The 25,781-nt window shown below is 36.2% G+C and overlaps 4 protein-coding genes across 5 annotated transcripts; 2 read left to right on the top strand and 2 right to left on the bottom strand.

Moving 5' to 3' along the window:
- Positions 1-1,159: 1,159 nt before the first annotated feature.
- On the bottom strand, positions 1,160-21,177 carry LOC113761179 (glutathione transferase GST 23-like). Of its 2 annotated transcripts, XM_027304047.1 has the most exons (3): positions 21,026-21,177; positions 1,887-2,216; positions 1,160-1,744 (listed from the first exon to the last, which is right to left on the bottom strand). In XM_027304047.1, the coding sequence occupies exons 2-3, from the start codon at positions 2,196-2,198 to the stop codon at positions 1,382-1,384; spliced, it is 675 nt and encodes a 224-aa protein (XP_027159848.1). In that variant the 5' UTR covers positions 2,199-2,216; positions 21,026-21,177; the 3' UTR covers positions 1,160-1,381. The 2 variants fall into 2 exon arrangements, with proteins under 2 accessions (XP_027159848.1, XP_027159849.1); XM_027304048.1 differs by lacking the exon at positions 21,026-21,177 and having other exon boundaries at positions 1,887-2,383.
- On the top strand, positions 8,570-10,038 carry LOC113759398. The gene is made up of 2 exons (XM_027301971.1): positions 8,570-8,672; positions 9,338-10,038. The coding sequence occupies exons 1-2, from the start codon at positions 8,570-8,572 to the stop codon at positions 10,036-10,038; spliced, it is 804 nt and encodes a 267-aa protein (XP_027157772.1).
- Positions 14,895-17,853, top strand: LOC113761176 (pentatricopeptide repeat-containing protein At3g03580-like). The gene is given in 2 exon segments (XM_027304043.1): positions 14,895-16,713; positions 16,716-17,853. Coding segments are annotated over 2 exon segments (2,673 nt in total). The 5' UTR covers positions 14,895-15,137; the 3' UTR covers positions 17,813-17,853.
- On the bottom strand, positions 19,972-21,106 carry LOC113761178 (glutathione transferase GST 23-like). The gene is made up of 2 exons (XM_027304045.1): positions 20,696-21,106; positions 19,972-20,553 (listed from the first exon to the last, which is right to left on the bottom strand). The coding sequence occupies exons 1-2, from the start codon at positions 21,005-21,007 to the stop codon at positions 20,191-20,193; spliced, it is 675 nt and encodes a 224-aa protein (XP_027159846.1). The 5' UTR covers positions 21,008-21,106; the 3' UTR covers positions 19,972-20,190.
- Positions 21,178-25,781: the final 4,604 nt, after the last annotated feature.

Below are 25,781 nucleotides of genomic sequence, written 5' to 3'. Positions count from 1 at the left end.
GATAACTTTTGTGCCCCTTCTCAGAAAGTGCCAACGACTAATTTTAGCCCCTGTTGCTGTTATTAGTGGCGGCAAAGTCTGTCCTCGTGGAAAAGAGGTTGATAGCCCAAGGAATCAATGCATGCTCCATGTTCTGGAGATCATGAGTTCAATTCTTGACTTCTCCACGAAGAAAGACTACAAAATAATGGTACTCCATAGCTAAAGAAAAGATCCTGACAAAAGCCCTTACTGTCTACTTTTTAGAGCTTCTTATTATAGGTGGAAGAATCCAATGCACCCATTGCAGTGCCTGTCAGAGTAGTAGAAATAACTGGCATAATATCCCACAACTAGTATGACAAAAGGACATGTATTTTGTTTGTTTTTTCTCTGGCTAAAATTGAATAATCCACAACATGATTGCAGCCTGGCATAATACTAGGGGCAGGCAAATGTAGAATGGACAGTAGTATTTTTTGCAATTCAAATGCTGCGTACAAACAAGATAAGCACTAGGCTTTTGTTTTCTAATTTGTATGAAGGGAAAATGAAGAAGCTCAGATGCATTGTTTTGCTGTTGCAGATGATTATTTGCTTTTGTCTTAAGTTCATACTATCTTGATGCATGTTTGGTTAATGCCATTTCAGAAAAGGTTAACTGAGGGCGTTCCAATGCAATTATTCTGTACTCTGAATTATAGTCTTTTTACTTTTGTCTTTTGGAAATTGATATGTTGTCCTTATTGGAAGTGTTACCGCACTTTTCTTCTTTCCTTATGTTCAATTAAATCCCCTGCTTTATTAAAGTGACTGACAAAGTGGTTAGCTGGGATTTCTCTTAACCAATTCCAGAAATAACAACTTTTAATACGCGATTCAGAACATGTAAGATGATGTATAATTTTAAAAGAAGTTGCGAAAATTTAAAAAAAAAGAAAGAAGTAAGATGCGTTTATTCATGTCCTTTGATTATCACAAGATGTGTCAAATTTGTTTTGCTTAAAGCTTATAATGCATTATTATGGTGTTGATGAGTTTTAACCTCCTGCTACTTATAAAAAAAAAACTTTCTAAAATTTATAATTTTGGGGGCAATCTTGTTCAAATAACTTTTCTTCTTTCACTTGTGTGACATTGCAGAAACATTTTTCATGAGATAAAACATTCCAAGGAGAAGTTACAAACTGCAGATGCTTGAAATAGATGTACTACTTTTGTTGTGGATTCCTTGTTCTTAAGGTAGCCAGTGACTATAAATATCTTACAATGCAAGAAAGTGTGCTGCTTCATCAATTAAGTTGCACTTCTAATCTCATGTAAAATCCATTTTTTTGTTTGACAAGATTGAAGGCACCATGCTGGATGGTGTTTATCATGGGAAGTCATGCTAGATTCAGCTTCACTTGGGTGTTGCTGCTGCAAGATACTTCTCGCGCATAACTTGGTACTTGATGATCATTTTGTCTCGAGGTGGCCAGCAGTCTCTGATTACTGGAGCATCCATGAAATGTTGGATCCAGGATGACAAGTGAGGGAATCTCTCTCCATCTACCAACTTTAGACTCATTATTTCTTCAAGAATGCTAACTAAGTTAGCGATCCAACCAAATGCGAGATCAAGGTACCCAATTGTCTCTCCGTGAAAGAATTTCTTTCCTTTTAGTTGCTCTTCAACAAGTTTTAGATTCTCCAGTGCTGCAACTGCTGCTACCTCTTGATCTTTCTCACGTGCAATGAAAAGTTGCGATATTGATTTCATGAGCTGCACTTGGAAATTAAGGTTTAGCATCACATAATATTTTCAAATGACCAAAAGCTGGAACAAACATGCTGAAATGCTTAGTGTTATTTTGTATTGCAGGGCAAATGATTTAAACTATTTGAGCTAGCAAACGTTTTCATACCTTATCATCTCCAAAATTCGCCCAGAAGCGTGCCATGGATTTCTCATAAGGATCTTGAGGTAGGAGAGGATTATGCTTCCATGTCCCGTCAACGTACTCGAGAATCACAAGAGATTCACAGACTGGTTTACCATCGTGCACGAGCACGGGCACCTTTCCATGAATAGGATTATACTGGAGAAGTGAAGGGCTCTTGTTGGTAAGATCCTCAAAGATGGTCTCATACTCTATCCCTTTAAGCTTCAGTGCCCAGACAATCCTCAAAGAATATCGGCTGGACCATGTCCTGAAAAGCTTCACTTCTTCTGCCATAGTGCCTTGGCAAGCAACCTGGAATGGTTAGGCTTTGTTTGGATTCCCCTGTTTTTCATAAACTAGTCTGTGAGCAGACGTGTTTTCACCTTATTTTTGTCAACTTAGTTAGGTAGCATCGCAGGCCCTATGTGGAATTTAGATGCTGGCTTTAATTCAATTGGCCGTCTTTGTCCTGTACGATTGAAATGACATAATACGCACATCTTATACGTTATTAACAACCAAGTATTTTATACGAGTATAAGCAGGTAATTGGAAGGGACCAGGACAACAATCGTGCATTGACATACTTCTGTGACAAAAAATTTGTCGCATCAGATGACCAATAACATGTGTCTTGTCTAATTTGAGAATTTCACATATATAGATGCTGCATACACCCTCCTAATAATGGAAAATATATTATTTAATGGGATAATTTCAGAAACCTATTTTTGACAGTTTCACTTGGCACTTTCAAATTTTAAAAAATTTTACTTGCCTCCCTTGCTTTAGATTTTTTGTAGCATTTACAACCCATTTTAAAATAGAATATTAAAAAATTGATTTTGGGAGAGTAAATATATTCTCATTTTGTTGTCTTACTTTTTATTACCACAAATGAAAAGAAAAAGCAAAAACAAAAGATATGAAGATTTATATTAATAACAAATGAAAAACAAAAACAAAATATATGAAGATTTATTCTAACTGGATAAAATATAGTGTGTTTTTTAAATATCAAAAGTTAATAGTTAAATGTTTATTAAAGCTTTTACAGATTACAAAGATAATATTTTCTTTATTGTAAAGTGTTTTGAGTTAATTTAAGAAGTTTGATAAATCTTTTACATATTTTTTAATTTTCTAATTTTTTTCAAATCGATGGCTTGAAAAGTAAAAAAGATATAACGTGCTAAAAATTATATATAAATTTGTTTGTATTGATTTTAAGCTAATGTAAAAAGATATTCTCAGAGTTGTAAATTATTGCGAGTTATTTTTAAGAGTATTATAAGTCATTCATAATTTTAAATAATTTAACATTTCTAGTTCAAATCAAAGACACACAAACTATTAAAGAATTTTTTTGATCTTGTTATCTACTTTTAAAGTTACATTAATGAACAATATCGATCAATTAAGAAAAATTAAGAGATAAATTTAGTCTGTTATGATAATTAAGCACAAGAAAAGTACAAATTTGAATTGAAATTGTATTCTCTCTCATAAAATGAGATTTTTAATATTATATTTTAAAATGAATTTCAAATGTTACAAAAAGTTTAAAGTAGAGGAACCAAGTAAAATTTTTTAAAATTTAAGGGTGCCAAATGAAATAGCAAGAAATCTCCCCTGAAGTTTTTGACTTTCTTTAATAGTAAACTCTGGTAAGAAGAACTGAAGAACTAAAGAAGTTTACTAAGTCCTTTAAGGTACTTCTTAGGGGTGAGCAATTACGATAATTACCGAATTACCGACCAAAATCGATTTGAATTTGGTAATTCGAAATCGGTAATTTGGGAATTCGATCGTAAATCGGTGATATCGAATTAGGGTCGAAAATGGTTTTGAGGTTTTTGAATTCGGATTTATTTACCGAATTCGATTTATTTCGGTAAAATGGTAAAATATTACCGTTTTCAAATTCGAAATTCCGAATAAAGTTTAATATGAAATAATATGTCCGGATATTCCATACCCTAAATTAGCATTCATTCTAATTTGACTATTTCTGCTCTCCTCTCGTTCCTTTGCGCCGCCGCCCACTGAAGTCTAAGCCTAAGCTATTTCTCCTCTCCTCAACTGAAGACACTTTCTCAGTTTCTCCTCTCCTCTCCTCAACTACAGAAGTAACAAAACTACTTTCTCCATTTCTCGTTCTGTTTCTGCTTGCTTTTTGCTTTCTGTTTCTGGTTTCTCAACTGAAGATAGAAACCTTAAGCCTTCTCCAACCGGCTCCTTGCAAGTCACACCTCTCTGAGTCTCTATCTTTCTCTATCTGTGGTTCTCTCCATACTCACAGGCTCACTCACCATGCGGATGGTCCATGCCTGTCTCTCTCCATGTCACTGATTACCATTGCTTATTGGGCCTCCACCATTGCTGACCGAGCCTCCACCATCACCAGGACCACGATTCACTAGTGCTGAAGGTAAGTTTAGTGCTTTACTTTGTAGATTAATAAGTTGCCCTAATTTCGAAATTTATTTGATTTGAAACATGTGTAATTTTGGGTGAAAGTGTGAAACTGAAAGAATTTTGTTATCATTGACTCACGCACAAGCACAAAAAGAGTTTTTTTTTTCTACTGTCAATTGTCTGTCAGCATAGTAATTAGTACTTCTACTATCCAGTGATGACAATTCTGTATTGATGATCCGATGAGTGCTGTCATTGTTGATACTAATGAGATGTGCAAAACGAGTCTTGTTGGCAAAATGATAATTGACTCTAATCAGATGCCAAAGTAGTACTAAAGAAGTGGTTTTTACTTCTGCATAAACAAGCAACATGATTTCCAAGTGCCAGGGGATGATTGCTGTCATTATTGTGTTGTCAAGTTTTTATAAGTGATGTTACTTCTGAACAAGTGCCAGGGGATTCACTTTGTAAGTGAATTCCTATTTATTGATAATTGATTGTTGCACTAAATTGTATAATTTACTTGCTCAGATTTTCAAAAAACTGAAACTATGTCTACTACTGATAGTGAGTGTAATCTAAGTCGCGATGAGCTGGAACAAGAAGGATCATCTGGAACTCTTCCTCCTAGTCCTACTACACAAAGCTGTGAAGAATCTGGTTTTGTCAAGAAAAGAGGAGAGTACAAGAAGAGGTCCAAAGCTTGGGATCATTTTCATGTAAAGCATGTAAATGGAGTTTGTCATGCAATTTGCAAGTACTGTGAGAAGAACATAGCTGCGGATCCCAAAAGTCATGGTACGACTCCCCTTAATACTCATGTAGATAAATGTCCTCTAAATCCTAAAAATAAGCACACTGGCCAGGCTACTTTGTGTTTGGGTGAAACTGAAACCTTAGAGGGAGAGGTTAAAGGGGCACTCATAAGTTGGAAATTTGATGCGGAAGCCATTAGAAAAAGCATAGCTTATATGGTAATTGTTGATGAATTGCCATTTAAACATGTAGAGGGAAGATGTTTTCAATATATGATGCGGACTGCTTGTCCATCATTTAGAATTCTTTCGAGATGGACTATTTCTAGAGATTGCTATCAGCTGTATTTAGATGAAAAAATTAAGTTGAAATACTCTTGAAGAATAACAGTAGCAGAATTTGTCTAACCACAGATTCCTGAACATCCATTCAAAAGATAAACTATATGTGCCTTACTGCCCGTTTCATAGATAATGATTAGAAACTGAACAAAAAGATCCTAAATTTCTGTCCTATTGCTAGTCACAAGGGAACTGAAGTTGGTAAGGCCATAGAAAAGTGTCTACTAGAATGGGGAGTTGATGATATCCTAACTGTTACAGTTGACAATGCAAGTTCCAACGATGTAACTGTCCAGTATTTATGAGAAAAACTTCAAAATTGGGGAAAAGTTGTGTTAGGGGGGAAATGGACTCATGTGAGATGTGTAGCTCACATAGTGAATCTAATTGTTAATGATGACATCAAAAAACTTACGGATTCAGTTGATTGTATTAGGGCAACAGTTAGATATGTTAGACAGTCATCTTCTAGATTGAAACAATTCAAGGAGTGTGTTGAAATTGAAAAAATTGAATGCAAAAGATTGCTCAGTTTAGATGTCTCTACTAGGTGGAATTCTACATATCTAATGCTAGACACAGCTCAAAGGTTTGAGTGGGCTTTTGAGAGGTTTGAGGAGCAGGATCCTTATATGTTTCAAGAGTTAGAAAATCTACCAACAAAATCTGATTGGACAAAAGCTAGATTCTTGGTAATTTTTTTGGAAAACTTTTATCAGCCAACTGTGAAAGTTTCTGGTTCCAAATATGTGATTTCAAATAATTTTTTCACTAATATTAGTCACATACATGGCATTTTAAATAAAATGACAGCAAGTGATAATGATGAATTGAGTTTAATGGCAAGATCAATAAAGGAGAAATATGATAAGTATTGGAAAAAAATTGAAAAGATGAATATGCTTATTTTTATTTCCTCCATTCTTGATCCTCGAACTAAACTTGAATACCTTGAATTTGTAATTTGCCAAATGTATGGTGAGTCCAATGGTACAACAATAGCTGGCCTTGCAAAAGATGCAATGTTTGAGCTGTTTAATGAATACAAGATGCTCAACACACCTACCTCACATTCTGCATCTCATGCTTCTTCACTTTCAAGTGATTCTCAATGGAGTAAAACTACATTTCGTGGACATGAGGATGCCTCTAAAACAATCACTGATAGGTACAAGTTGGAGTTTAAGAAGAGAAAAATGGAACTTGGGGGTAGGGATGCAAAATCTGAATTAGAGAAATATTTGAATGAGGATTGTGAAGAAGATGATGAGAGATTTGATATCTTGTTATGGTGGAAGGCCAATAGCTTTAGATTCCCAATCCTTTCCAAAGTTGCTCGTGATGTGTTAGCAGTCCCAATTTCTACCGTGGCCTCCGAATCTGCTTTTAGTACTGGAGGTCGTGTTCTTGATACATTTAGGAGTTCTTTGACTCCTAGAATTGTGCAAGGTTTAATATGTGCTCAAGATTGACTTCGGTCCTCCAAGACAAAATTAAATGTAGAAGAAAATCTGGAAGAGCTTGAAGCCTTCGAATCTGGTAAGCTATCAAAATTTTTATTGCAGAATTTGAAGTATTTCTTTATTTCTAATAATTGCCTTTATGATACTTCATGAATTTTGTTTGTTCTTGCAGAGTTGCTGAAGACCGGAGCTGAAACAACTATAATTGACCTTTGAGAGGTCACAAATGTTGAAGTTTGCATTTTGAGAGTTGAACCAACTCTTCTTGCAAGTTGCAGTTTCTGGATAATTGGCTTTCTGGATTGTGGATTGTTGTTTATGATTTTTGAACAAGTTAATTTAGACTTTTATTTCTGTTGAGTTATGATTTCTGGATTAATTTATGATTGTGGATCAGTGTAATTTGTGATTTGTGATTTCTGGATTTGTTTGTGGATCAGTGTAATTTGTTTGTGGATTTGTTTATGATTTTTGGATTTCAATGATCAGTGTGATTTGTGATTTGTGATTTGTGGATTTGTGATTTCTGGAGTGATTTGTGCATTTGTGATCAGTTACAACTCATCAGTTTGTAATTTGTGGATCAGTGTGTTATAGATTGTTCAGACTACATCTCATGTTTGTGGCTTAGTTAGCGTAGCATTGCTGTTTGCTGATGAAAAATGGTCCAAAGAATTTGTTTTCTGAAATTCGGTTAAATCGGTAAATGTCCGTTTTCCGAATTGAATTCGGATTGAATTCGAATTCGATAATTTCTATTTCAAATGCGAATTAGGTTGAATATTTCCAGAACCATTCACAGAAAATTACCGATTTCAAACTACCGAATTACCGACTTCGAATTCGATGCTTACCTCTAGTACTTCTAACCACTAATTGTAGTTTTTATAAAATTTAGTGTAAATCCAAACAATTTAGGTTTCATTGTGAATTTTGTTTGTATTCAAGTTTAGTGGGAACTACATCAAATATAGTAAGAATTACATCAATCGAACAAAATGGTGCAAAACTTATTTGAACCCTGTCCCATTCCTTTTCTATAGGTTTTATTGTGAAGCAAGTATGCAATTTTTGATTGGAGAAATAAACGAAAATGAGCTTTAGAACCAAATAGGCGTACTTTTTTTTTAATATATTTGAGGGATTATTTTGGCTGAATTTGAATGCGAAGGACAATAAGAGTTTTTCTTGAAAATGTGGGTATCAAATTGACAAATTTTCCTTATATATGTTAACACTTGATAATACAAGATTTAGTTATGAAATGGACAACTACCCTCATTTCTTTATTTGCTATGTTCATTAGCCATACGGGCAACATTCTATGTCCTTAACTAACCTAATTGCATATTGAATTAGTATATGGTTACTTATATTTCTTGACCCATGCACAAAAAAAAAGGAAATTTCGCCAATTTGATCTCTAAACATTTTCTCTTAAACCAATTTCGTCCTTAATGAAATATTTTAACCAATTTAGTCCTTGAACTAGTTTTTTACTTCTAATGTAAGACTTTTTACTACATTTTACTCACTTCGTGTGGACCAACAGGGGTATAATTGTCACACTTGCTTAATCTGCTGCAATTATTCGAAAGACATTCCCCACCAATGTGATTAACCTTGGAAAATAGAACAGAATTGGAGGAAATTGGGATTAGAACTAGGCTGAGATGAACGAACGATGGAGGCCAGAATCGAACAGGAAACGTCACGAGCTCAGGCAATGGACAATGGCGATTCTGACAATGATGGCAACGATCAAGTGAAGTCATCAACAAGATCAAGTAAGTCTGCACTTCAAACCTAAACCTCATCAACCGTATGCAGGAGGGGCTTGAGTTGACTGCCGCTAGTGTGTTGGAATGATGATAAAAGCATTGATAATGGAGGGACTTGAGGGAGGGGGTTTAATTTGGCAATATTGTATAGCAGTGGTGGGCATGAACAGGTTAAGGAATGTTGAAATTTTTGTTAAAGTACTTATAGATTCCACATGGAAAAGATAAAGCATTTAGCTTGGTATGGTACTTTAAAAATTTTACTTTATTTTCTTGACATTTGTGATGCTGAAATGTTGGTAATTTTTTAATTGAATATGTATGCTTTTGTCTGTGGTGGTGAAATTTGGTCTCGATTAAAGCAAATTTGTTTGTTTGTGAACTATGATGTGGTCCCTGTGCCTTTAAACTATACTATGCCGTTGCTTTCATGTTGATGAAAAGTGAGACATAATTGGGGCCAAGATTCTGAAAATTCTAAATAAACCCAGATTTCTATTTCTTTAAATAAAAAAGCAGGTCAAGATGTGGACTATTTTACTTTGAAAGTACATTATGGTGGTGTGCATGTTAAAGATCCACAAGAAGCATACGTAGGGGTAGCGTGGAAACATTTGAAAGAGTTATTCCAGAGAGAGTTAGTAAGCCAATTCTGCATGACTTTTGCACAGTTGTGGGCTGTCCGGAGGATTCAAAGATGATGTATAGAATTCCCTATGAAAAAAATATGCTGAAACTTCGGCAAATAGATAGTGATGATGATGCAATAGACGTGGCTTGTATTGATAAAAAATATGAAAAAGTTGATGTGTATGATATCTATGAATTCCATATAAGAGATGTTAATAGCAACACTGATTTAGGTGCAGTAACAGTTGAGGAGATTCAACTAGAAGATGATAATTTATATGTGGATATAACCTTTGATGATATTAATCTAGTTGACTTCGAAGAAATACCGTTTCATGTGAAGCAAATGATGGAGCATGTGAAGTCAAAAAATGAAAAAACAGAGCCAGCTGAACATGGAGGAAATGATGATGATGATGATGATGATGATGATGTCCATTTGGATTCATCCACAGCTGAAAGCTTCCATGACAGCGATTATGATTTTAGACATGTTGATGAAGATGTGATATTCCAGAGTTGCGTTGTTACACCTAAGCAAGAGTTAGGTGGTCGAATTGGAAAGATACAACCTGATGGTGAAGGAAAAAGCAGGGGCAAGGAGTGTAACAAACAGAAAATGTCATTACCCGCAACTAAGAAGAAAAAAGATGAAGCTAAAGATAATTATTTTAAGGACTTGCACTTAGATGAAGGAGATCAGTCCATGAGGAATCTGATTCACTTGCCTCAGATGAGTTGAAAAGTTATCAGTCCTCCTTGGATGAAGACAATAAAAAGAAGAAGAAGGCTAAGAACCTGAGTCTTGTGAGATTTAGGCCTGAAGTTGATATGGAAGATCCTAAATTTCATGTTGGATAGGTTTTTTATAATAAACAATTGTTCAAGTTAGCTGTGGACAACTACACAATCAAGTGGGGCAAGGATAGTCAATGGGTAAAATAAGATGCTACACGGATGAGAGTTAAATGCAAGGCAGAAAATTATCAATGGATGCTGTTTGCCTCTAAAGTTGAGGCCGGTGATGACTCTCTTGTGATGAAAACTATGGGACATGAGCACACTTGTGGCCGGACATTCTACCACAAGAGAGCTACTTTAGGTTTTCTGGTTAGAAAGTATACAGACATTTTAAGATTGAATAAGAGAATGACTGTTGAGAAATTTAGAGAGAAGATGCATTCGGAACTTAATGTTAACATCACTGTAGCACAGGTCTACAAGACATTCATGAAAGCAAAGATCATAATCTATGGGAGCTATAAAGAACAATTTAAAAGGCTTTGAGATTACTGTGACGAGCTGCTAAAATGTAATCCGAGTTCTACTGTGTACATAGAGACAGAGTTAGATGAAAACATTGGGAGAGAGATTCCAAAGGCTGTATGTCTGCCTTGGGGCACTAAAAAAAGGATTTAAGTCTGCATGTAGGCCCATCATTGCAGTGGATGGCTGCCATTTACGAGGTCCACATCCCGGAGTGCTATTGACAATTGTTGGGATTGATCCGAATGATTGCCTGTATCCCATTGCTTATGCAGTGGTAAAGGCTGAAAACAAGAAGGATTGGAAATGGTTCATCGAATTTTTAAAGTACGACTTGGATATTTATAACCAAAGAAAATGGACACTTATTAGTGATAGACAAAAGGTTAATTTTTGCTGAATTAATTAATTTTCATTTTTACTAAAATTTAATATTTAATTTAATATGTAATGCTTTTATAACAGGGTTTAGCGACTGCAATTCATGAGGTGCTTCCAGAAATTGAGTATAGATACTGTGTCAGGCACCTCTACAACAACTTCAAGAAGTTGCACCCGGGCGAAGCATTGAAGAAGAGATTTTGGACTTATGCTCAGTCATCCTACATGACAATGTTTGAAAATCAGGTGGAGAGCTCGAAGGAATATGATGAAAAAGCATGGAAATGGCTAATTGAAAACACATTACCTTATCATTGGTCAAGATCCCACTTTCGGACCACACCAAAGTGCGATATTCTGCCCAACAATTTATGCGAGTTTTAATTCAGTCATTATGGATGCTAGGGAACAACCAATTTTGGGAATGCTTGAGACACTCAGAATTTATCTAATGGAAAGACTTAGAACCAAGAGAGAGTGGATGAAGAAGAGGAATGACAAGATATGTCCCAAAATTCAAAAAAAAAACTTGAGAAGGCAGAAACAGAAGCTACTTCAAACATTGCACGATGGTCCAAGGAGGACCAGTTTGAAGTGACACATGCATTTGGCAGAAAGTATGTGGTTGATCTCAAAAACCAAACGTGCACGTACCGAAGATGGGACCTGACTAGCTGGCCTTGTTGCCATGCCATATGTTGTATTTCCTTGACTGGTACAACTCTTGAATCGATGGTTCATCAATATTACTCAAGAGACAATTATTTGAAAGCATATGAACCAGCCATAGCTCCAATGAGTGGTCCGAATGCTTGGGTCCAGTCAAAAAAGAGCCGGTGCTACCTCCAAAGAAGTTAAAACTCCTAGTAGGCCACGAAAAGCACGGAGAGGATAGCCTGATGAACAAATGCCCAATTCTGTAAGTATAACAAAATTGCCTAGAAGAGGACTTGTGAAAATGAAGTGTTCAAACTGCTATGAAGAATGTCATACTGTTAGAAAATGCCCATTGATCATTCCAGCGAATGAGCTCCTCGGTTCTTGCTCTAGTAGGCCACCATCGTCTAACTCCAATAAATGCAGCTTTTGTAAGGAGAAAAGCCATAACAAGAGGATTTATCCACAACTAAGCAAGACAAATGAGAGTAATGCGAATGAAAACCATGACTCAACTGCCACTGTTGGTAGTTAAGATTGCTTGCTCAATTATTTTTTTTTATGATTAATATGAAACTAACAGAATGATTGTTATTTTTTGTTTAATAGATGTATATCAGGCTTTCAATGATGAGGAAAGTGGAAGAGACCTCCCAAAACCTGCTATTGTATCTTCATTAAATAATGGTTTGTGTGATTATATATTTTTCTAATTTTTTCTGACTTCAGTTAATTTAATTTCTGCTGTTCTTTTGCTCAATTAATTGTAAGCTTTCCTAGTCCCAGGTGGAATTACAAAAGCTGGTTCGGAAGATGCTGAGATGATAGACTTTCAGCTTTCGGCTCCCCAAGCAAATTCTGCTGATTTGCCTGAAAAGGTCATGAAGTGTTCAGTTTGCAAGAAAACTGGACATAATAGGCAAACATGTGATACCTTTCAGGCTCGATCTTGGATAAGAAGACAGGCTGCTATGTCAGTTTATGGTCCATTTCCTTCTTCAAAAGGGAAAGAGACCAGGAGAAAACAAATGGTCAGTTTGCTTGTATAATTGTTAACCAATTATGAATTCATTATCTAGTCTATTCCCCAATGCATGTAAGTGATTTATGCAGGCACATAGGTTGTTAGATGAAGATGATGATGAAGCTGACATAACGATACTAGAGAGATGAAGAAGAGCATGTCAACACCCCTGACTGCCAAATTTTTTGTTGCATATGTTTAGGGAATGAAGTCTCTCTAATATAGATCTTACAATTGTAATTATAGCGTACTGATCTTGTGGGGGAAAGAATAGGGAATGAACTATGTGATTGTTTTGTAAAAGCCTGCCTATATTACCTTGGCATGTATCTCGTAGTCTAGACATGACTTTCAACTTGTGCTGTTGGCATTGATCTCTTTTGGACAACTGGAATTCACTGGTTATATGAAAGCTTTCCTAATATCTTTTGTTGATTGTTCTTGAAGTCTATGCTTCTGTGTTCTATCATCATCATGCGTTTGACTGCCACAGAGGTGTTTAAAGATTTAAATTTTCACTTAACCATCGATCAAGACTGAGATTTAAAGCCTTTTGAAGGCTTGGTTTTATCATCTGAGCAGGTTATGTTTTCATCCTGCTAAGGCTCTTAATTAGCAGCTACAAAATCACTGTTTCAGATTTCAAATCCAAATTAGCCTTTCTTTCGATCAAGACTGAGATTTAAAGCCTTTTGAAGGCCTGGTTTTATCATCTGAGCATGTTATGTTTTCATCCTGCCAAGGCTCTAAATTAGCAGCTACAGAATCACTGTTTCAGATTTCAAATCCAAATTAGACTTTCTGTTTCAGATTACAACCAGAGTTGAAGTCCGGTGCCTAACTTTCCTGTATGCAGTAGTGTATTCCATGTTACTAACTTTCTGTATAAAGGTGGGTTGGTTTCAGATAGAAGCTCCTTTATTGGTCCGTATAGCTTAAACAGATGACTGGAACTGGGGAAGAAGAAGAATGACCCAACTGCACAGGCAATGTACTATATATAGAGAGAAGAGGAGTAGTGACCACTTGCATTTAATGAGCACAGCTTTACAATCCGACAAAATTAAGGCCAATCATAGCCACCTTGCAATTTCATGAACAAAAGGCTAAATGTAACTACATAGGTTTCTCTAATTCATCTAAACTAACATTTGGAGTCCCAAGTCTTTTTTACCATGTCCTCTTTTCTCGTTGCCAACAAGCACAGCAATTAACAAGCAACCACAACGAACAACAAAAACTGGCAACTTGCTCTTATCTCTTAGTTTTCGAATTTCACCTTTCATAATCTTCTTCTCTTCTTTTAACCTTGCAAGTTCAATCTTCATGAACTGGTTCTCTTGTTCAGCTTTCCTTAGTTCCTTCAAAAGTTTTGCCATTGTATTTTTTGTCATCTCCAGCATTGGTGGATCATACCACAAAAAGTACTTGTAAACCTTCGGTGACTATAATTAATATCAATACCCCAATTAGATTGCAGAATTAATCTAAAGCAGAAATTACTACTAAATACCCATATCTGATTATACTGCCAAAATAAAAAAATTAATTACCCTGAAATATATTAACAAAATAGAAAAAATACCCCATAATTCTTGCAGCCGTGGAATCCTTTTCCTGGATTTGACAATGTCCACGAAGTAGCTATTCGACATGATTCATTACAATCACAAAACACGGTCTCATCTCCATTGTACTGATTTACCTTCTCTCTCTTCACCCTAATATTTTTCGCTTTCTTCATCTTTATGATTTGAGTGTTGGTAGTTGCACGAACTTGATGCTCTATTGAAATACTTTCTCCTTTGATGCATTTTACATATGCACCTTTGCAGATAGAATTGGGAAATTGTGATGAGACCTAGTATCTTCAAACCCAAATGCTTGTCCCTTTTTGTAATGATCTCTAATCTGTGTCTTTCGAATAATTGCAGCAGATTAAGCAAGTGTGACAATTATGCTTCTATTGGTCCACGCGAAGTGAGTAAAATGTAGTAAAAAGTCCTACATTGAAAGTAAAAAAACTAGTTCAAGGACTAAATTGGTTAAAATATTTCATTAAGGACGAAATTGATTTAAGTGAAAATGTTTAGGGACCAAATTGGCAAATTTCCAAAAAAAAAATTACATTGCTCAAAACTTTTTCTCGTTCCCTCAAAAAAAAAAAACTAAACAAACCTTTTCTCAAATTCTCGATGTCCTCCTGATTTGGTCCACAGCTGATTTACAGTCTGATTGGACTTCCATTCTAGTCCATCCTGCATCTTTGGTCATCATTAATGCAGTCCTTACTGCTCGAGCTTCTTCCTCGATTGCTTTCCCCCTCTCTTGGGTTCCATAATCCCTTTTGCTTTCATTATTTTCTCAGTCCAGCGCCTAGCTACGATTCCCTTTCCCTGTCCTTATCATCTGAGCTGATATGGCTGCTTCTTTATTTATCTTAATGAGTCCCTTCTTCGGTGGCTTCCAGGTCACTTGATGTTGTTGCTGCGGTGTTGCTGCTGCAATGCCAAATGAACACCAGGAAGTTGTGTAGCTTAAGCGCAGGAAGCCGAGACTTCTTTTACACTTCACTATCAAATGCATTGTCCTCCGTTACAAACCAAAGAAACCTCCGCAGAATCCATTCTTTGATAATTACATTAGGCCTGCACAATTCTGTACTGTTCTCAGGAAAACTCATTTCCAAATACTCCCAATTTAAAGACCCACTTGCTTCATTGTCGATTTTTGGACAAAGTTCGCATAAAAAGAATGTTTATTTGTGGAATACAATCATTAGAGCCATGACCCATAATGGATTATACTCTACAGCACTAGATTTTTACACCCAGATGCGGGAATTAAGGATTGTGCCTGATAATTATACCCTTCCTTCGGTTATTAATTCGTGTGCGAATTTGTTGGATTTTGAGACGGCAAAACTTGTTCATGATCATGTTTTAGAGGTGGGTTTTGGTTCAGATTTGTATATATGCAATGCTTTGATAGATATGTATTCGCGGCTGAATAACTTGGATAGAGCAAGGAATGTGTTTGATGGAATGTCTAAAAGAGATTTGATTACCTGGAATAGTTTGATTTCTGGGTATAGTTCAAATGGGTATTGGGATGAAGCATTGGAATTCTTTTATAAGTTGAGAATGGTTGGTTTGCTACCGGATTGCTTTACTGTGTCGAGTGTTTTACCAGCATGTAGTGGCTTAATGGAGGTTGTGGAGGGTCAACTAATTCATGGTTTAGTGGAGAAGATTGGTGTTATGAGAGACGTCATTGTGAGTAATGGTTTGCTTTCTATGTACTTCAAATTCGATAAGTTAGTCGATTGTGAAAAAGTTTTTAATAAGATGGATGTTAGAGATACAGTCACTTGGAATACTATGATCTGTGGGTTCTTTCATTCTTCCTTGTATGAAGAATCAATCAGGTTGTTTTTTCAAATGGTGCATGATTTTGAACCTGATACAATAACACTTTCATCTGTTTTGCAAGCTTGTGGTCATGTCAGGGACTTGAAGTCCGGAAGATCAGTGCATGACTACATGGTGAAAAATAGATACACAGGTGACATAACAGCTAACAATCTCCTAATAAACATGTATACAAAGTGCGGTGAATTATTGGCTTCAAGGGAAGTTTTTGACAGTATGAAAAGCAGAGATTTAGTGTCTTGGAACTCTATGATTAGTGGTTATGCTGAAAATGAATTTTATGAGGAAGCAATAGAGCTTTTCAACATGATGAAGATGGAATTGGAGCCTGATTCCATCACGTATGTGATTCTTTTAACGCTGTGTATACAATCTACTAACAGATATTTTGCGACACAGCTACATTGCACTCTCTTAAAGCAAGGATTTGATTCCATCATAACTGTGGGTAACTCACTCATAGATATGTATGCCAAAGTTGGAGAACTGGACAATTCTTTGAAACAATTTGAGAACATGGAAGCTCGGGATGTAGTGACATGGAATACTATTATAGCTGCTTGTGGTCATTGCGAAGACTGTAGTTTAGGTTTAAGAATGATCAGCAGAATGCGGAATGAAGGAATTACTTTTGAGGTACCTACCCTGTTGAGCACCTTACGCTGTGTTCCTTTCTAGGTGCCAAACGTCAAGCTAAAGAGTTGCATGGCTGCATTTTCAGGCTTGGTTTTGAGTCAGATGTTTCAATTGGCAATGCAGTGATTGAAATGTACTCCAAAAGTGGAATTTTGTGGTACTCCATGAGAGTTTTTAAGCTCATGAAAACAAAGGATGTCATATCGTGGACTGCACTGATCTCTGCATATGGAATGTACGGTGAAGGAATGAAAGCTCTAAAAGTTTTTCAGAGGATGAAGAAAGTTGGTATTGCTCCTGATCATGTTGTGTTTGTTGCCATATTGTTTGCATGTAGCCATTCTGGTTTGGTGCAAGAAGGATGGGATTGCTTTTACCAAATGAAGAATGACTATAGTATTGAGCCAAGGAAAGAACATTATGCATGCATGGTTGATCTTCTATCTCGATCTGGCCTGTTAGCTGAAGCAGAGGATTTCATCCTTTCGATGCCACAAAAACCAGATGCAAGTATATGGGGAGCTCTGCTTAGTGCTTGCCGATCCAGTGGAGATATTAAGATTGCTGAACGTGTGTCAAAACGTCTACTTGAATTAAATTCAGATGATCCAGGATATCATGTTTTAGCATCAAATGTTTATGCTGCCTTAGGGAAGTGGGATAAAGTGAAAATGATAAGAAAATCCTTGAGAGCAAGAGGTCTGAAAAAGCAACCTGGATTTAGTTGGTTGGAGATTCAAAATAGGGTTTATATTTTTGGCACCGGACACCGGTTCTTTGAACAGTGCAAAGAGGTGCATGATTTCCTTTTTGTCCTTTCAGATCTAATGGCCAAGGAAGGTTATGTGGCTGATCTAAGATTTGCCTTGCATGATGTTGAAGATGATGAAAAGGTTGAAATGCTTTGTGGGCATAGTGAAAGGCTTGCCATTGCATTTGGTGTGTTGAATACAGAACCAGGTTCCCCTTTGCAAATAATGAAGAACCTACGTGTTTGTGGAGATTGCCATACTGCAACCAAATATATATCGAAGATCTTGCAACGAGTAATTTTAGTCAGAGATGCAAATAGGTTTCATTTATTCAAGGATGGAACTTGTAGCTGTGGAGATCATTGGTGATAGTCTTGTTATTCTTAAATTCTGATGAAGGGCAATATTAGAATTACGTCTGTTTGCTACAGCTCTCTGTGAAGAAAGCTTATTCCTTTTCCTATTTTTATTCACAGCACATTTGTTGTACATTATAATTGCAGTAAATCCTCAGCGTTCGCATATGAGAAACTGCAAAATTTCCAGGACTTAACATTCAATGAACTGGGTTCTATACTTGATTGATGTTGGAGCATGTGTGTGCCCAGTGGCACCAAGGAAGTTGGAACCAGAGAAAAGAGCCTGCAATCTTCCAAATCTGTAAGGTTAGAATTTACTGCACAGTATGTTAAGAATTGGAGGTGCTACTAGTAATGGACAAGGTCCTTGCCCAAAGAAATTTACATTTTTCATGTTTCTATGACCGGTAGATTGAACTAGTGCACTATTAGTGATGCTTATGATAGCAGGTAGGTGTTTTTCTGTCAAAATGGCACTTACCTTGGAAGTGGTGTTACAGCATTGGAGCTTGGCACCCGAAAGTCTACCTATTTTGAGAGAGTTTTGAAGTTAAATAATAGTTTTATCTTTTTAATGGAATGTATTGATGGCTAAACTGTCACAGAGTCTATAAGTCCGTGTTCCCATATTTTTTATTTCAGCCTGGTAGCTTAGCATCTTTAGTCAGTCTCCCTCGTATGGTTTTCAAGTTTGATGGTCCTAATCTCTTGGTTGAAAGAGATTGCGATATTCATTTCTGTTTGTTAGCTGAGAGAGGTTTTGGTTTATGCACCCATGGTTATAGGAGTGGAGGAAATTGAGCTACTTTGTGACAGAGTATGAGTTTTAAAGTAACTTTTAATCAGCAATAGGGCCAAGAGAAGTTACAGTCTAATCTTCTCTGTATATTTCTTACCTTACAGCCGCATAATTTGGTTTTTGTAACATGTCACATCCAGTTTGAATATGCATTTTATTAAGTAATTAATTATTTCTTTACTTGAAACTGTAGGTACTAAAACATGGTGGTGGATAACTTTTGTGCCCCTTCTCAGAAAGTGCCAACGACTAATTTTAGCCCCTGTTGCTGTTATTAGTGGCGGCAAAGTCTGTCCTCGTGGAAAAGAGGTTGATAGCCCAAGGAATCAATGCATGCTCCATGTTCTGGAGATCATGAGTTCAATTCTTGACTTCTCCACGAAGAAAGACTACAAAATAATGGTACTCCATAGCTAAAGAAAAGATCCTGACAAAAGCCCTTACTGTCTACTTTTTAGAGCTTCTTATTATAGGTGGAAGAATCCAATGCACCCATTGCAGTGCCTGTCAGAGTAGTAGAAATAACTGGCATAATATCCCACAACTAGTATGACAAAAGGACATGTATTTTGTTTGTTTTTTCTCTGGCTAAAATTGAATAATCCACAACATGATTGCAGCCTGGCATAATACTAGGGGCAGGCAAATGTAGAATGGACAGTAGTATTTTTTGCAATTCAAATGCTGCGTACAAACAAGATAAGCACTAGGCTTTTGTTTTCTAATTTGTATGAAGGGAAAATGAAGAAGCTCAGATGCATTGTTTTGCTGTTGCAGATGATTATTTGCTTTTGTCTTAAGTTCATACTATCTTGATGCATGTTTGGTTAATGCCATTTCAGAAAAGGTTAACTGAGGGCGTTCCAATGCAATTATTCTGTACTCTGAATTATAGTCTTTTTACTTTTGTCTTTTGGAAATTGATATGTTGTCCTTATTGGAAGTGTTACCGCACTTTTCTTCTTTCCTTATGTTCAATTAAATCCCCTGCTTTATTAAAGTGACTGACAAAGTGGTTAGCTGGGATTTCTCTTAACCAATTCCAGAAATAACAACTTTTAATACGCGATTCAGAACATGTAAGATGATGTATAATTTTAAAAGAAGTTGCGAAAATTTAAAAAAAAAGAAAGAAGTAAGATGCGTTTATTCATGTCCTTTGATTATCACAAGATGTGTCAAATTTGTTTTGCTTAAAGCTTATAATGCATTACCATGGTGTTGATGAGTTTTAACCTCCTGCTACTTATAAAAAGAACTTTTCTAAAATTTATAATTTTGGGGGCAATCTTGTTCAAGTAACTTTCCTTCTTTCACTTGTGTGACATTGCAGAAACATTTTTTATGGGATAAAACATTCCAAGGAGAAGTTACAAACTGCAGATGCTTGAAATAGATGTACTACTTTTGTTGTGGATTCCTTGTTCTTAAGGTAGCCAGTGACTATAAATATCTTACAATGCAAGAAATTGTGCTGCTTCATCAATTAAGTTGCACTTCTAATGTCATGTAACATCCTTTTTGTTTGACAAGATTGAAGGCACCATGCTGGATGGTGTTTATTAGGGGAAGTCTTGCTAGATTCGGCTTCACTTGGGTGTTGCTGCTGCAAGATAGTTCTCGCGCATAACTTGGAACTTGATGATCATTTTGTCTCGAGGTGGCCAGCAGTCTCTAATTACAGGAGCATCTATGAAATGTTGGATCCAGGATGACAAGTGAGGGAATCTCTCTCCATCTACCAACTTTAGACTCATTATTTCTTCAAGAATGCTAACTAAGTTAGCGATCCAACCAAATGCGAGATCAAGGTACCCAATTGTCTCTCCGTGAAAGAATTTCTTTCCTTTTAGTTGCTCTTCAACAAGTTTTAGATTCTCCAGTGCTGCAACTGCTGCTACATCTTGATCTTTCTCATGTGCAATGAAAAGTTGCGATATTGATTTCATGAGCTACACTTGGAAATTAAGGTTTAGCATCACATAATATTTTCAAATGACCAAAAGCTGGAACAAACATGCTGAAATGCTTAGTGTTATTTTGTATTGCAGGGCAAATGATTTAAACTATTTGAGCTAGCAAACGTTTTCATACCTTATCATCTCCAAAATTCGCCCAGAAGCGTGCCATGGATTTCTCATAAGGATCTTGAGGTAGGAGAGGATTATGCTTCCATGTCTCGTCAACGTACTCGAGAATCACAAGAGATTCACAGACTGGTTTACCATCGTGCACGAGCACGGGCACCTTTCCATGAGTAGGGTTATACTGGAGAAGTGAAGGGCTCTTGTTGGTAAGATCCTCAAAGATGGTCTCATACTCTATCCCTTTAAGCTTCAGTGCCCAGACAATCCTCAAAGCATATGGGCTGGACCATGTCCTGAAAAGCTTCACTTCTTCTGCCATAGTGCCTTGGCAAGCAACCTGGAATGGCTATGTTATGTAGAAAAAAGGTTTCTTCAGCTCAATCAGTTCTGAGCAGACGTGTTTTAATCGTCTTTTCCTTTGTTTGTTTATGATGGTTCACCCTATTTTTGTCAACTTAGTTAGGTAGCATCGCAGGCCCTATGTGGAATTTAGATACTGGCTTTAATTCAATTGGCCGTCTTTGTCCTGTACGATTGGTGTTATTTGAAGTGGATGTCTGTTTCCAATCACTGTCACATAGATGAAGCTGATCAAATAACCAAAATTTTGCCTATAATTCACCGCACAAGGTTTTTGTCGAAGGATATGATTAGTGTTTTGAGATTCTTCTGTTCTGCAATTGGATGGTGGGTTAATCCAAGAAATGGAAGAAAATTTCGAAGCTTATTATCTAAACTTAAAGTTTTTGATAGTTTGTTTGTGAAACAACAATCCAAATTTCCAGTGCAATAAGTTTATATGGATTACTGGTAACCATCACTTTTGTAACAACACAAGTTGACTCAATTGATAAGAACAAATCACTTCCTCACAAACAATCGTGTGTTCCAATCATGTTGTCGATATGAAGATTATGTTAGTAGGCAATTTGTAAGTGATCTATGGTTCTCGAGATATGTCTTGACTCGTGGTGGTGACCGAAATCGAATTTATCCAAACTTTTTCGTATCTATATATATATATATATATATATAAAAGACTTGTGTTCTAGGAATTGGTCAGTTGTTCCATAGTTTTGTAAATGGATACAGTCATTAACAAATTAAAATAGTTGCACTTGGGTATTTCTACCATGAAAGCTGATTAAAACAAATTGTGTTTTAACATGTCTGAGTAACTTTTCTGGAAGGAGTCGGTGCTTTAGCCGGACCATAGTTTCTGTGTCAAATTTGCTGAAATTGGGAAGCTACTGGACATTGCTGGGGAAGATATGTTGTTGTGGTCTTTGATTTAACAAGAGGCAGGCCCGTCCTAATTGAGTTAAAACATCAAACTTGAAAAATCCAAGAGACAATTAACCAAAATACAATTGACCAATTGAGTGTACTAGAATTCTTTATGGGGATAATTTCAGAAATCACCCTTGAGGTTTGTGACAATTTTACTTAGCAAAAATCACTTGCCGCCCTACTTTTAACTTTTTGTAACATTGTCAACCAATTTCAAAATATATTATTTAAAAACTCATTATTGAATAGAGTAGATGTTTTCATTCCAAAAATGCCCTTTATTGTCCTAATTTTTTTTTCAAAATTGAATATATGTAATAAAAAGTTGAAAATAAGGACAAATTGTATAAATGTGTAATTTTTATAAACACAATATAACAATAGGTATTTTGACATTAAAAAATTTGTTTTAGAAATATATTCAATGTGTTTTCAAGCCAAAAAGACTATTCCTTTATTGTGAAGTGCTTTCAATCTATTTGAGGAATTTTTTCAAATTTTGACAATTTTTAAAATTTTCTAAATTTCTTGTTTAGATTGATGACTTGAAAACTAGAAAAAAATGAAATATTTATGATTACAAAATCATTTGAGGGTTTTTCAATGGCAAATTTTATTTTTTAATTCAAAAGATGCTTGCGAATGAATTTAAAGGTTTATAAATTACGCAAAAGTTTTTTGAATTTCCTATTGTTTAACTATATATTTAGAAACTTATTTGAGGTGCTTTTAAAGTGCAAAATGTTATTTTTTTTCATTGTAAAATTCTCTGATAACTTTATGTATTTTCTAAATTATTTAGAATCTCAAAATTTCACTATATTTCTTGTGTGGACTAACAACACAAAAATTATTAATAGATCTTTAAACCTTGTTAACCCATGTACTTCCTAATTAAAAAATTATATCAACAGAGTTTTCAAACGTAAAAAGGACTAATTAGATTTCTTATGAAACTAAAATGGTTTACTGGAAAAGGGTAATATTGGAATGAAAATATATTCTCTACCCGCTAATGAGTTTTTTAATAATATATTTTAAAATAAGCTGATAATGTTACAAAAAATTAAATATTAAGGAGGCAGGTGATATTTTTCAAAGTCCAGCTAAGTGAAATTGTCACAAACCTCAAACGAGGTTTCTAAAATTATCCCTTCTTTATATGCAAGTCCATGTCTTATCCTTATAGAAGCACATACTTGGAGAGAAAATTAACAAATATAACTATTGTTGCAAGATGAGTTTTACAGCTTTTGTTTTTCAGTCTTGAACCCCCATTTTTTTCCCCTTTTCTAACAATTGCTAGCTGGTGAAACATTGAAGAGAAAATGTTTAAAAATTATTTTAGATGACCCAATAGTCAATAAAAACCACACAACTAATGAAATTCTAGCTGTTATGAATTACTGTCTTGTGAGCAAAATTAATAAGCTCATGGGTTGTTTCTGTACCACTGGAAATTTTCACTTTTCATCTACTATCTATTATCTATGGCGCATTGTAAAAGCAATCGGGCATTTTTCTTCTTTTTCTTTTTTTTTCTTTGGTAGAAAACCCAAAAAAGGTATTGATTTTGCACTACAGCCCGTACCTCGTAAGTCCACATAAGTTTGTGCATGGAAACGAGTACGTATTGCATTTTTAGTCGGCTATCCATAGAGATGACCCAATATTATGGATTCACTAGGCCAGATCATAAACTGGCCTAATGTGCGTCTTTTTAGCAGTGGTTTATCAATATATGCAGTAGATTTTTAAGCATTCTTTTCTACTTCGGCCCGACAGTTTTAATTCTACCTTACTGTATATCTTTTTTTTTTTTTGACAACAGTAGCATTCTACACCGCTTCTACACTAATCTACACTAATCCTACACCATGGGGAAGAGGAGCCCAATGGGATTTGTATGGAGATTGGGTGGTGATCCTCTAAACTAGACAAGTGCAAGCGGATTGATTCTATACTATGGAGGAAGGGAGTCCAAAGGAACTTGTATATGGGATTAGGAAATGAAATTCCAAACTAGATAAGTGCACTATTGCACTATCTGAATTTTTCCTTGTGACGCACTAGATGAGGTTTGAACTCTCTGTATATCTTGTCAAACTAGAGCCTAGGCCTGTCAACGGGTCGGGTCCAGGCCGGAATTCATTATTCCGGACCCGGACCCGGCATACCAAATCGGATCCGGATTCGACCCGTTTATCCGACGGGTCTTGGATCCGAGTCCGGGTCTACCCGAAAAAAATTATGAAAATTTACAATTTCCAATAAAAATGAGAAAAAAACATATTTGTACACTAATTTCTAACTAATACAAAAAAAAACCAAATAGGAAAATAAATCAAATTGACTTTACTTAAATATATCACCCTAATCAAATTATATTGATAAATATACATATTTTAAATTATTAATCCATTTATATCCGGATCCGGATCTAATACGGGTCGGAATACTATATTCCGTGTCCGACCCATTTTTTTTGTTTGACAAAACAGATCCGGATCCGGGTCCGGGTAACGGAATTAAATCCCTACCCATACCCGCAATAATTTCACGGATCCGGACCGTTGACAGGCCTACTAGAGCCCCATTTGGCACCTGAGTTTTTTGGAAGTTTGTCTAAAACTTTACTGTAGTGCACTGTAGAAGTTTTTGGAAAAATTTTTTAAGATGAAAACCTTTTTTTTCTTTCTTTTTCTTTTTCTTTTTTTCCTCTCTTCTTCTTCTTCTTCCTTCCCCCTCCCCCTTCCCTCCCCTGCCACCTCTGCCTCCGGCGTTGAAGAACCAGCAGCCATGGTCCAAATTTTTTTTTTCTTTTTCTCTTCCCCTCTTGTCCCTCTCCCTCTTTGCTCCCCTCTCCCCCTCTACTCCCCTTCACCCTCCCCCTCTCCCTCCCGAAGCCAGAGAACCAGCAGCCATGGTTTTTTTTTTCCTTTTTCTCTCCCCCTCTTCTCCATCTCCCTTTCCCCCAATTTGGTCGCGTGACCAAATCGCAGATGCGGTCTGGTACCGCGACTGGCTACGATCTGGTCGCGCGACCAAATTGCAGCTAGGGGAAGGGGGAGGGTGGTCGGGAAGGGAAGGGGGAGAGGGGAGGGAAAGAGAGGGGGAGGGAGAGAAAAAAGAAAAGAAAAGAGAGGGGTCGCAGATCGGTCAAAGGGGGAGGGGGAGGGTAGGAGAGGGGGAGAGGGAGAAAGGAAAAAAAAAGGAAGGCCGGCGCCGGAAGCAGCTGCGGAGGTGGTAGCCGGCGATGAAGATGTGGTGGATTGGGGTGGGAGAGAAAGAAGAAGAAAAGAGGAAATTTTTTATGTATTAGATATTTTGAAGTGTGTAGGTTAAAAAATTTGAAAAACTCAGGTCCCAAACAGGCCCTAGGTGAAATTTGCAAATTCTTCTAAAGGTTCACAAGTTTTATATCTTTCCCCGAATGCCATAATGAATACAATTGATAGAAAATATAATTGCCTAAATAGAAAAAAAAACTTATATTTCTCAAACATACACCTCACTTGCAACCAAAGAAAACTGAAAAGTTAAGAGATGAGCGATCAATACAATCGAGCGCCAAAATGTGAGTTATAAGTAAGCCGGTTAGGTCTGGGTCGAAATTGAATATTTCGAATTTAAACCCGTTATAATTTACCCGTTTTGGATTCGAACCGTCTACTCAACGAGTCATATACTTATAATCTTGGAACCGGATTTGACTGGTCCTGGGTGGGGTCTCGAGTCTATCTGGCAGAAATAAAACTCGACAAAATTATGCATTTTATATGGAATATTAGGGTTTGGTAATT

Source organism: Coffea eugenioides, chromosome 2, assembly GCF_003713205.1.
Source record: "Coffea eugenioides isolate CCC68of chromosome 2, Ceug_1.0, whole genome shotgun sequence".
NCBI lineage: Eukaryota > Viridiplantae > Streptophyta > Magnoliopsida > Gentianales > Rubiaceae > Coffea > Coffea eugenioides.
Note: the sequence above shows the minus strand (reverse complement) of the source record. Positions and strands in the feature narration are given on the sequence as shown.

Coding starts and splice junctions, on each gene's coding strand:
- LOC113761179 (XM_027304047.1), bottom strand. CDS start 2,198: ATGGCAGAAGAAGTGAAGCTTTTCAGGACATGGTCCAGCCGATATTCT. Junction 1,745..1,886: donor CGAATTTTGGAGATGATAAG/GTATGAAAACGT, acceptor TTCCAAGTGCAG/CTCATGAAATCAATATCGCA.
- LOC113759398 (XM_027301971.1), top strand. CDS start 8,570: ATGGAGGCCAGAATCGAACAGGAAACGTCACGAGCTCAGGCAATGGAC. Junction 8,673..9,337: donor GAAGTCATCAACAAGATCAA/GTAAGTCTGCAC, acceptor ACTTTTGCACAG/TTGTGGGCTGTCCGGAGGAT.
- LOC113761178 (XM_027304045.1), bottom strand. CDS start 21,007: ATGGCAGAAGAAGTGAAGCTTTTCAGGACATGGTCCAGCCCATATGCT. Junction 20,554..20,695: donor CGAATTTTGGAGATGATAAG/GTATGAAAACGT, acceptor TTCCAAGTGTAG/CTCATGAAATCAATATCGCA.